This window comes from Notolepis coatsorum (assembly GCF_963971535.1).
Source record: "Notolepis coatsorum genome assembly, chromosome: 1".
In the NCBI taxonomy this organism is placed as follows: domain Eukaryota; kingdom Metazoa; phylum Chordata; class Actinopteri; order Aulopiformes; family Paralepididae; genus Notolepis; species Notolepis coatsorum.
In genome coordinates, this window is record NC_140165.1 from 195,089,313 (window position 1) to 195,101,549 (window position 12,237).

At 42.1% G+C, this 12,237-nt stretch overlaps 1 protein-coding gene across 2 annotated transcripts in view; it reads left to right on the forward strand.

Moving 5' to 3' along the window:
• The window catches only part of fchsd2 (FCH and double SH3 domains 2), a 376,153-nt gene that overhangs the window by 121,083 nt on the left and 242,833 nt on the right, over window positions 1–12,237 (forward strand). For both annotated transcript variants that reach the window (XM_084325412.1, XM_084325413.1), the window contains exons 7-8: window positions 6,246–6,300; window positions 11,443–11,571. In XM_084325412.1, coding sequence (XP_084181538.1) covers window positions 6,246–6,300; window positions 11,443–11,571 — 184 coding nt within the window. The remainder of the gene's footprint in view (window positions 1–6,245; window positions 6,301–11,442; window positions 11,572–12,237) is intronic.

The following is a 12,237-nucleotide window of genomic DNA, read 5'->3' on the forward strand; positions in this document are numbered from 1 at the left end:
TGTGTAAGGGTTATGGTAAGTGTCAATGATCAGGGTAGGTTAAGGTTAAGATCAGGGTTAAGATTGTGGTTAAGTTGATTCAAGATTCAAGAGGTTTATTTGTCACATGCATACCAGGGCATACAGTGAAATGCGGGTGGCCATGCCCGCTTTGATAGTGCAATAATACTAAATAATAAAATAGACATAATAAACAGGTAATAAAATAGACATAAAATATGCATGATAAAATAGACATGCTAAAGTCCTGAGATAGTGCAAAGGCACTGGGTCCTATGTACACTACTATACAATATACAGTTTTTACTCTATATCCTTATGATATACTTGCTATTTCTAAACTATACTGTACAAGAACCACATTTCCTTAAAGTGGCCTTTATTTTCCTTGTTCCTTTAAAGTGTCCTTTCCATTTTGTTTAAGCAAATACATATAAAACAGACATCAGAGTTTTACAAATAAATAAACTAAAATACTAAAAATAACATGACATATAATTTCTCTTTTAACAACAACGAGTATGAAAGCAAAGACCAAGTAATAAGAGAGTAATAGAAAAGGAAGCAGAGAAGGAAAGGTAGAAAGAGAGGAGAGGGAGAGAGAGGGAGGGGCTCAATCATTCAGTGAGTAGGGATTAGATGGAGTTAAAACCATGTCAGGAAAGGATGAATGAATGAATGAATGAATGAATGAATGAATGAATGAATGAATGAATGAATGAATGAATGAATGAATGAATGAATGAATGAATGAATGAAAACTTTATTTAACAGATTGCAGAATGGGTACAATACAGTACGGCTCAATACACACAATTGTTAAGGGGATGCAGACCTGAAAAAGACGTTTGTCTTGTTTCCATCAGGGTCCCCCATTTTCAATTCATATAGACATTTATGACATACACATCATACATGACATTTATGGCATAGGGACATATAGGTATTTAGTACTGATGCATTTGTGACATAAACGGTATTCAAATATACAGTACTGTTACCCCTAGATCCTGACAGAGTATATACATTTGATGGGGAGGGGACTGTACATTTAGGATCCCATTTTCTTTTTATGTATTTAGATTAACTCTGGTAGAATATCTGATTCTTTCTCATTTTAAAAAGGACATCACTTCTCTCAGCCATTTGGGTACTAGAGAGTGGTTTATTAGACTTCGAACACATTCTTATTTAACCAGGCTAGTAGACTAAGAACAAATTCTTATTTAACCAGGCTAGTTGACTAGGAACACATTCGTATTTAGCCAGGCTAGTTGACTAAAATAAGGGTGCTTTCTCACTCACTCTTCGGGGTCGAATCAGCGGCGGGTTGAACCAGAAAAGGGTGTGTCTGTCTGAGTGAGAACACTCCCCCCCGTCCCCGCCCCCCGCTGATTCGTCCCCGGGGGCGCTGAACCTGGACCGGTGAAATAGGTGGTTTCGGGTGCGGGCCAGTGGGAGCGGGGGGCGTGACACACACAACGTTGTTACTGTAATATGCTTTCATGCTTGCTTGAATTTTGGGCAGATAAAACCACACAGCAACAACTGGACAATACCCACAAAAACGATATTTATGGGCAATTTGAGAGTTCAGACCTCAACCAAAAACAAGCATTGTGGAGCCTCACAGCTCAGTGGATGAAAACATGAAGCCACATTACAAACATGTGGCCTGGCAATTTTGTTTGCCATGCTATGTCTATACATTGGTTTCTTGTTCGAATGCATTTATTTCTATTAGACCAGTGGTGCCCAACCAGTCGGCTGTGGTCGACCAGTAGATCAATGACATGCAATGTAATTGCCACGAGCGATGGGATGTTAGCTGCTGAACAGGCTAAGCTAACTAGCGTTAGCCGTTAGCTTAGCGTTTGCCATTGATATGTCTGTCTACTATACTTTCTTGTTGAATGCATTTATTTCTATAGACCAGTGGTGCCCAACCAGTCGGCCGTGGTCGACCAGTAGATCAATGACATGCAATATAATTGCCACGAGCGATGGGATGTTAGCTGCTGAACAGGCTAAGCTGACTAGCGTTAGCCGTTAGCTTAGCGTTTAGCTGCTAGCCACAATGCTATACTGTTATACTGGCATATTCCATTCACGTTAGCATGTAAGCTAACAAAACGGCGCCGATTAGACTAAACTCCGCTTTTGGTGTTCAATTGTGTTGATGTTAGTTTTGTTTCATCAACAAATGAGAGGCAGAACACACAGTGAATGTACTCGTTTTGTTTATTGCACGTTCTTTGCTGAAAAATAAGTGCTACAGTGGCTATACTAGACTAGTAATAGGATAAGCTAACTAGCGTTAGCCGTTAGCTTAGCGTTAGCCCTGGGACACGCTCAAAAGCGGACTCTACAACACCATCCATTCGTGAGAAAAGGGGGTGGGTTATATTGACAAGGCTTGACAACAGAGGTTCAAATATAACTTCATATTTATTGGTTATATGTTTATTTTATATCAGCATTCAGTCTCCACTCTTCCTGTGTTTACATTTTCGAGCGTGACATCATCGCCTACGGCAAGCTTACAAGATCAAAACGCAAACCGTAAACAGAACCCGGAGCGAACCAAGACTGAAGTGTGTACACAAACTAGAGGCGGGAGAGGGGGGGTGGGGGGGGGGGGGGGGGGGGGGGTTTCGCACTCTGACCCAGAATGAGGACGGTATGGAATGGAACGGACCCGAATAGTGAGTGAGAAAGGCCCCTAAGGTCGCTTTCACATATAGTTTTGGTGGACTCTGTGCGGTTCTGGGGGTGAAGTTGCAACATTGTTGCATTCTTCATTTGGTTCGCCTGCTTTCACACAGATATCTGTGAGGCGGACCGAGACCTTCTGAACAATGTCACGCGGTCGAAAAGGGCGCTTGTCTATTGGACAGTGGAAATGTGTGTGTGGCTGCGATCCCGTGTGTGCGCGCGCGCGTGTGTGTGTGTCTGTGTGTGTACTGCAGAGCCCTCCAGATCAGCGGAGCCGAGTTTTGACATGGCATTGATCCATTGTTCTATTGAAGCACATTACCACCATCCTCTCGCTAAACAACTTGTAGACCACAGTGTTTTTATGAGTGCCCACAGGTAGCTGTTTTAATAATATAATAAGCCGCGCGCCTCGGTAATAATAATAAGCCGCGTTTTTTCTTCCTTCTTCCCAAGATGCACAGACATATAGATAGATAGATAGAGAGATTAGATGCAGTGTGCTTGTTTTGCAGTGAGTAATAATAATCACTTCCTATATTTGGTTCGCATTTGGTTCGATGAAGCCGAACCGAGACCTACGTTTTCAGGCGGACTAGAGTTCGCCTGCTTGGTCCGCGGACCGAGTTCGACGCGCATTCACACAGACCCGAAAAACCGGACTATCGAATTCTGGTCCGAAAGTCCGGACCAAACAGCCCCTGTGTGAAAGCGACCTCAGATGAACACATTATTATTTAACCAGGCTAGTTGACTAAGGGGCCTTTTTCACTCACCCATTCGGTTCCATTCCATTCCGTTCTGGTCCGTTCCGAGATCTGATGCGAACTCCCCCCCGCGTGTACCGCTTCAGCAACGGATCCTCTTTCCGGGGTTGCCCTGATTGGCCGTGACGGCCACGTGACACGCCGCGGCCACGCCCCCGCGGCAGCAGACGCGGCAGCGAGAGAGGCCGCCGCTGTGTTGTACTTGAACGCGGACTTGACCTGCAGCGACGCTGGAGTTCAGCTCGACAATGAGAAGCATTTTGGATAAAAGTATTCTGTACTTCTGTATGACAACAATGTATGCCTTTCAAATGTTAAATGATAAATGATTAAGCGTGGCGCGATGTGAAAGGCAGTGGGGCACAGCTCTGCACTCGGGAGATGTGGCGCGACAATGAGAAGCATTTTGGATAAAAGTATTCTATACTTCTGTATGACAACAATGTATGCCTTTCAAATGTTAAATGATAAATGATTAAGCGTGGCGCGATGTGAAAGGCAGTTTGGCACAGCTCTGCACTCGGGAGATGTGGCGCGACAATGAGAAGCATTTTGGATAAAAGTATTCTGTACTTCTGTATGACAACAATGTATGCCTTTCAAATGTTAAATGATAAATGATTAAGCGTGGCGCAATGTGAAAGGCAGTGGGGCACAGCTCTGCACTCGGGAGATGTGGCGCGACAATGAGAAGCATTTTGGATAAAAGTATTCTGTACTTCTGTATGACAACAATGTATGCCTTTCAAATGTTAAATGATAAATAGGGATGCTCGATATTGGCTTTTTTACCGATACCGATATTCCGATATTGTCCAACTCTTAATTTCCGATACCGATATCAACCGATACCGATATATGCAGGGTTTCCCCGTCCAAAAAACTGAATAATTTCAGGTAACTAATAATTTCACTGGATATATATATAACAAATATTGTTATTGTTTTTTTTCTTTTTTAAACCGATACCGATATTTTCCGATATCACATTTTACTGCCGATATCGGCCGATAATATCGGACATCCCTAATGATAAATGATTAAGCGTGGCGCGATGTGAAAGGCAGTGGGGCACAGCTCTGCACTCGGGAGATGTGGCGCGACAATGAGAAGCATTTTGGATAAAAGTATTCTGTACTTCTGTATGACAACAATGTATGCCTTTCAAATGTTAAATGATAAATGATTAAGCGTGGCGCGATGTGAAAGGCAGTGGGGCGAAACAGCTCTGCACTCAGAAAAAAAATGTGGCGCGACAATTGCTGCTGCTGCACTGGCGTTGACGTGGGGAAGCGGCAGTGAAACACAGCAGCCTCAGTGTTTTGCCGCGGGGCGTGGCCGCGGCGTGTCACGTGGCCGTCACGGCCAATGGAAATAGGATCCGTTGCTGAAGCGGTACACCCCCCCCCCCCCCCCTCTCCCCCCTCTAGTTTGTGTACACACTCAGTTTTGGTGCGCTCTGGGTTTTGTTTACGGTTTGCGTTTTGAGCTTGTAGGCTTGCTGTAGGCGATGATGTCACGCTGGAAAATGTAAACAGGAAGAGTCTAACACAAGGTGGAGACTGGATGTTGATATAAAATAAAACAAATAACCAATAAATATGAAGTTATATTTGAACCTCTGTTGTCAAGCCTTGTCAATATAACCCACCCCCTTTTCTCACAAATGGATGGTGTTGTAGAGTTTGTTTTTGAGCGTTTCCCAGGGCTAACGCTAAGCTAACATCTAACGCTAGTTAGCTTAGCCTAGTACTAGTCTAGTATAGCCACTGTAGCACTTATTTTTCAGCAAAGAACGTGCAATAAACAAAACGGATACATTCACTGTGTGTTCTGCCTCTCATTTGTTGATGAAACAAAACTAACATCAACACAATTGAACACCAAAAGCGGAGTTTAGTCTCATAGGCGCTGATTTTGTTAGCTTACATGCTAACGTGAATGGAATAGGCCAGTATAATAGTATAGCATTGTGGAAAACGCTAAGCTAACGGCTAACGCTAGTTAGCTTAGCCTGTTCAGCAGTAACGACGTTGTGTGTGTCACGCCCCCCACTCCCACTGGCCCGCACCCGAGACCATCTATTTCAAGCGTCCCAGGTTCACCGGGGGGTAATACGAATCAGCGCCGCTTCGCACCCAAAAGGGGTGTGTCCGTCTGAGTGAAAACACTCCCCCCCCGTCCCCGGGGGCGCTGATTCGACCCCGATTGGTGAGTGAGAAAGGCCCCTAAGAACACATTCTTATTTAACCAGGCTAGTAGACTATAAGAATGCATTCTTATTTAACCAGGCTAGTAGACTATAATAACACATTCTTATTTAACCAGGCTAGTAGACTATAAGAACACATTCTTATTTAACCAGGCTATTAGACTATAATAACACATTCTTATTTAACCAGGCTAGTAGACTATACTAATATATTCTTATTTAACCAGGCTAGTAGACTATAAGAACACATTCTTATTTAACCAGGCTATTAGACTATAATAACACATTCTTATTTAACCAGGCTAGTAGACTATACTAATATATTCTTATTTAACCAGGCTAGTAGACTATAATAACACATTCTTATTTAACCAGGCTAGTAGACTATAATAACACATTCTTATTTAACCAGGGTAGTCTACTATAATAACACATTCTTATTTAACCAGGGTAGTCTACTATAAGAACACATTTTATTTAACCAGGCTAATGTTTATATTAATGTTTATAAAACACTGTTAATCTGTATCTCAAATGAATTGTGTCTGTAGGTCTAGGCTGGGTCTGTTCCAATCAAGGATTAGTTTACAGAAAGCTAGTGTCAAGGTAAGCATGGCTCACTCACACACACACACACACACACACACACACACACACACACACACACACACACACACACACACACACACACACACACACACACACACACACACACACACACACACACACACACACACACACACACACACCAGTGGCGGCTCTGCCACTAGGGGCGCACGGGCGCCGCCCCACCTGCTGTTAAATCAGAGAAGAAGAAAATAAAACGTTTTAGTTTTTTGTTTTATAGCCCTATAAATAATATAAACATGTTTAAAATGAATAATATTTACTCATTTTAAGTATGTTTGTATTTCCAATGCACAATATAACGTTATTATCTAAAATAAAAAAACACTTGTTTTCCTGAGCAGGAAGTGACGTTTTTTTTATTTTTTTTATTTTTTCGTATTTCTCGGCCCGGGCTAGACGCGATAGCGCTCTGAGTGCGCGTCACAGTTTGATCGCTGTATCCGTCACAGCCAATCAGTGCATAACGCGTTGTGCGTTGAAATATGACTATTATGTTGGAATCCGGGGCGCGATTTGAAGCGGTCTAGCCAGTAGCGTCAAGAATTTCTGTAGCCGCATTTCGCGGAGACGCTCTCTGATTGGCCGACGCCAGTATTTTTTTCCGTAGCAGAATTTCACAGAGACGATCTCTGATTGGCCGAATCCAATTTCTAATGTTCCAATTCTAGCTTATTCCTAGGTTGGTCCGTTGGTGAGAGATAGTTGTGTTGTTGTGTTGTTGTGAGATGCAGGCAGCAGAGCGTGCCGTGACTGCAAGTTCTTTAGACGGTTAAGCTTAGGCACTCTTTCAAAGTTGGTTAAGGTTAGAGTTTGTCTTAGAGCATGGCGATAGAACGCCAGGTAGTTTGCAGTCTGTTCGACGCGGATGGACAAAGAAATGTACTTGTGTTGTGCTAAAAAGCTAACACTTGGCTAACAAGCTATATGGCGGATGCAGTCTGGAGACAGTGGACAGTGGTCTGGAATACATCAACAGTGGATTATACACGTTTATCAAGCTCTCCTGCCCTGGACGTTTCAACTAAACAGTGAGTCTCTCTCTCTCTCTCTCTCTCTCTCTCTCTCTCTCTCTCTCTCTCTCTCTCTCTCTCTCTCTCGCTCTCTCTCTCTCGCTATACACAGCTGTCTCCGCGAAATGCGGCTACGGAAAAAAGTATTGACTGTGCTTGCTGAGACGATAATTAATAGGCTAGCGATTCAAAACGCGCTGCTGTGTTGCGAACTATAACATTAATTTAGCTGCTGCTGATGCATAATGAATGAATGGTGAGTTGTTTAAAATGACAACATACATGTGTTAATTATTTGATTTGATTGATCCGAGAGACAGAGAGAGATTGCTCCAGAGCATCTCAGAGCATTACATTTTCAACTCGACCTATTAACGTGAACTGCGACCCACAAGGCACCAGCGCCAGCGGCCGCTACTGACACACACACCTGCATACACACACACACACACACACACACACACACACACACACACACACACACACACACACACACACACACACACACACACACACACACACACACACACACACACACATGCACACAGCACACTGACTCTCCACATAGACACACAGTTTCTACGGATCAGGGAGATGGATAGATTTAATTTATTTGATCAATGAAAACCACTCTTAGTTCCTTATATCTCGCACAGTGTAGTAGGAAGTGAGATTCTGTCAGGCTGTGTCCACTCAGTCTGTTTCTATGTCCAGACTGTGTCCACTCAGTCTCTTTCTATGGTCAGGCTGTGTCCACTCAGTCTCTTTCTATGTCCAGACTGTGTCCACTCAGTCTGTTTCTATGTCCAGACTGTGTCCACTCAGTCTGTTTCTCTGGTCAGGCTGTGTTCACTCAGTCTGTTTCTATGTCCAGACTGTGTTTACTCAGTCTGTTTCTATGTCCAGACTGTGTCCACTCAGTCTGTTTCTATGTCCAGACTGTGTCCACTCAGTCTGTTTCTATGGCTGTGTTCACTCAGTCTGTTTCTATGTCCAGACTGTGTTCACTCAGTCTGTTTCTATGTATGTCCAGACTGTGTCCACCAGTGTTCGGCAAGTTACTTTAAAAAAGTAACTAGTTACAGTTACTAGTTACTTCTTCCAAAAAGTAACTAAATTATTTACTCAGTTACAAATGATAAAAGTAACTAGTTACTTCAGAAAGTAACTATTGCGTTACTTTCAAGTAAATTTTTTACATAAACAACATACACAAATCTAAACTATTTTAATGTTGCTGTGGGACAAAGTGAGACTAGCCTCCAATCAAATGCCATGTATATGTAGATATTATAATTACTATGTTTATATAGTGGATCATACAAATACAAACACAATAGATGTTTTGGAACTTTTGATATGTATTGCCCCTCAACAGGCCACAACTGGGCAACATTAAATTATGCTTGTTAAGCACTATACCAAAAATAAATAACAAATATATACTGATTGATTGAACATTTTAATTAACAGATTGCAGAATGGGTACAGTACAGTACAGCTCAATACACACAATTGTTAAGGGGATGCAGACCAGAGAAAGACTTTGCCTCTCGGCGCAGAAATCTGTCTGATGAAAAAAAACAGCTTCAATCATAGAATTCTTTGGCAGTAACGGTAACAGCGTTATTAAGATTGGAAGAGTAATCCATTAGATTACTCGTTACTGAAAAAACTAACGCCGTTAGTAACGCCGTTATTTATAACGCCGTTATTCCCATCACTGGTGTCCACTCAGTCTGTTTCTATGGCTGTGTTCACTCAGTCTGTTTCTATGTCCAGGCTGTGTTCACTCAGTCTGTTTCTATGTCCAGGCTGTGTCCACCCAGTCTGTACCATGTCAAAGCTTTCCTTCCTTTTACATCAGGTATTTTCTATGTATATATCAGGGGTGGGCAACTTTGTATATGGTGAGGGCCACAAAATGTCCACAATCAATCTGGGGGGCCGCATTGTTTATCGGCAGTCCCGCCAGTAGTACCCCATCACTCAAATAGCCCATAATAGTCACAGATGTGATAAATAAGGTATATAAACAATTATAATGTGTTGTAACTTTGTTTTTATTCCATTTCAAATGCATTTAGTAATGCAATTTCAACTTTATGAATTTATAAACAGCTGAATTTAAAAGTATTGCTGTAACCCCAAATATATACAAAAACGATCAATTATAATTAAGGCTTCTAATAAAATAAATGTATGAACTTAAAGCCCACTGCTCAACAAACACAAAGCAGCATTCCTGCTGCATTTCACTACAACAGTAAATCAAAAGTGCAATAATAAATGATTTTGTTAAATGTATAAACTTTTATCCTGCTACTAAACAAAACATTATAACACTGAAATGCATGTTATGGATATGAAGCACTCAGGAATGTTTTGTTTAGTAGCAGGATACAAGTTTATACATTTAACAATCATTTATTATTGCACTTTTGATTTACTGTTGTAGTGAAATGCAGCAGGAATGCTGCTTTGTGTTTGTGTTATTAGTGTTATCTGAACACTACAAAAGTAAACAAGTAAAGTGCAAGTAAAGTAAAGTGCAATACTACATGCCTCCCATTGACCCTTTATCAAACTGGCATGACATTCACCCTCGCCCCACAGTGGGTCAATAATGGTTATAATAATAATAATAATGGTCCCCTCTCTACACCTCTCCATCATCTCCCCCCCCTCTCTACACCTCTTCATCATCTCTCCCCCCCTCTCTACACCTCTTCATCATCTCCTTCCCCCCCTCTACACCTCTTCATCATCTCCTCCCCCCCCTGTCTTTAATGAGACACTTGTGGTCTCTCCATTTGGCGCACAATAGCAGGAATGTCAACTTCAATGTTTGTGCATGCAATCTGTATCAGATGAAATAATGTTTCATCCGACAGCCTGTTTCTCTCCTTTGACTTGATGTGCTTCATGTTTGAGAAATTGCTCTCACGTATGTATGTGCTCCCAAACATACTGGCCATAGAGAGGGCAAAGTCCCTGAGGAGTGGGAAGCGGGGCTCAGGTAGCAGTTTCCAAAACGAAATTCCCCTCTCATTTCTCTTTGCTTGAAAAAAAGGATCTGACTGTAGCTCGCACAGTTCAAGCTGCAACGGTGGGGGCTGCTCTGACACCGTAGCGGTGAGGGGGCCGGCAAACAGCGCTATCCGTGACTGCTTGCCGTTGAAATCTTCAAACCGATCATTGAATTGCATTTGCAGTGTTTCAATGTCGCTCCTGTACTTTCCGACGGCTCAGCCATCGGATTTCTGTGTGTAGCTGCAAGTCGCCATAATCAGTGTCCATCTCTTCCAAAAAGGAGACAAACTTTCTATGGTTTAGTGACCTGTTGCCTCCACGAATTAGATTGGTAACCTTGGTAACCAAATCCATAACATGGCTGTATTCAAGCTTCTTGGCACAGAGAGCCTCCTATATCAGATAAAAAAAAAAAGAAAAACGATTTAACGACTCTCGCATATAATTTGACTACACTCGACTCGCATTGGTCATTATAGTGACGCACAATAGATGGAAATTATGTTAGCGAACTTACCTGATGTATAATGCAGTGCAGTATTGGACACTCAACGCCACTCTGCCTTAGAAGCCCGGCGAATCCATCGGTAACAACAGCCGACAGTTTATCAAAACCCCCATATTGCTGCACGGCACTTTCAACAGCGTTGAATATGTGCACACTAGGGCTGACCCCTATTAGTCAAATAGTCGACTAATCGATCGAAAGGAGCCATAGTTGACTGCCAACTCTTCTTAGTCGAATACAATACAAAAAAATAAAAAAAATATAAAAAATATTATACTTTTTTTTTTTTTTTTTTTTTTTTGTATTGGCCTGGGGCCGCATGGAACGTCGGTGAGGGCCGCATGTGGCCCGCGGGCCGCCAGTTGCCCCTCCCTGGTATATATGTACTCTCTGTTTTGGGACAAATATAATTTTAATTTACTTTTTCTAACCTACTTTACTCTCTCTCTCTGTCTCTCTGTCTCTGTCTCTGTCTCTCTCTCTCTCTCTCTCTCTCTCTCTCTCTCTCTCTCTCTCTCTCTCTCTCTCTCTCTATCTCTCTCTCTCTCTCTCTCTCTTTCTCTCTAGTTGAAAGCTAAGAAAAGTGACTGTAATTCGAAGGCGACTCAGTCCAGAAACGACTACCTGCTAACTCTAGCAGCAGCAAACGCCCACCATGACCGTTACTACCATACTGACCTGCTGAACTCTATACAGGTACACACACACACACACACACACACACACACACACAGGCTCTCTTGGATTGAACTCTGAAGTATTATTTCTAATTATATCTAAATCCCTGTAGCTCCTATAGACAGACAGACAGACAGACAGACAGACAGACAGACAGACAGACAGACAGACAGACAGACAGACAGACAGACAGACAGACAGACAGACAGACAGACAAAGAACAGTTGATAGTGAAAACATCAGAATTCTTTGAACTAAACACCTTTCTAACCAGGTGTGATTAAAGCTCCCGTCAGAGTGTTATCACATACATTCACATACATTCACATACATTCTACAACAGTTTGATCTGTAGATATTTGTAACTTTCTTAACCTTCATAAAGCAGGACAGTGTTTCTAAAGGTTACGACATACAGTCTGCGGTTATTAATCTATCCAGTCCTCTTCTGTTTGTTTGTTTGTTTGTTTTAGAGCTGGGCCGTTAACGGCGTTAACGTGCTGCGTTAACGCGATACTAGTATCGCGCGATAATATAATTGACGCTGTTAATCTAAAAAAAATATATTTTTTTTAATTCTTTTTTTTTTAAACTTTTTTTTACCTTTATTTACCCAGTGTAGGTTTGCTGAGCACAGATGCTCTTTTTCAGGAACGCCCTGCTTCACATTCACACAGTTCCATT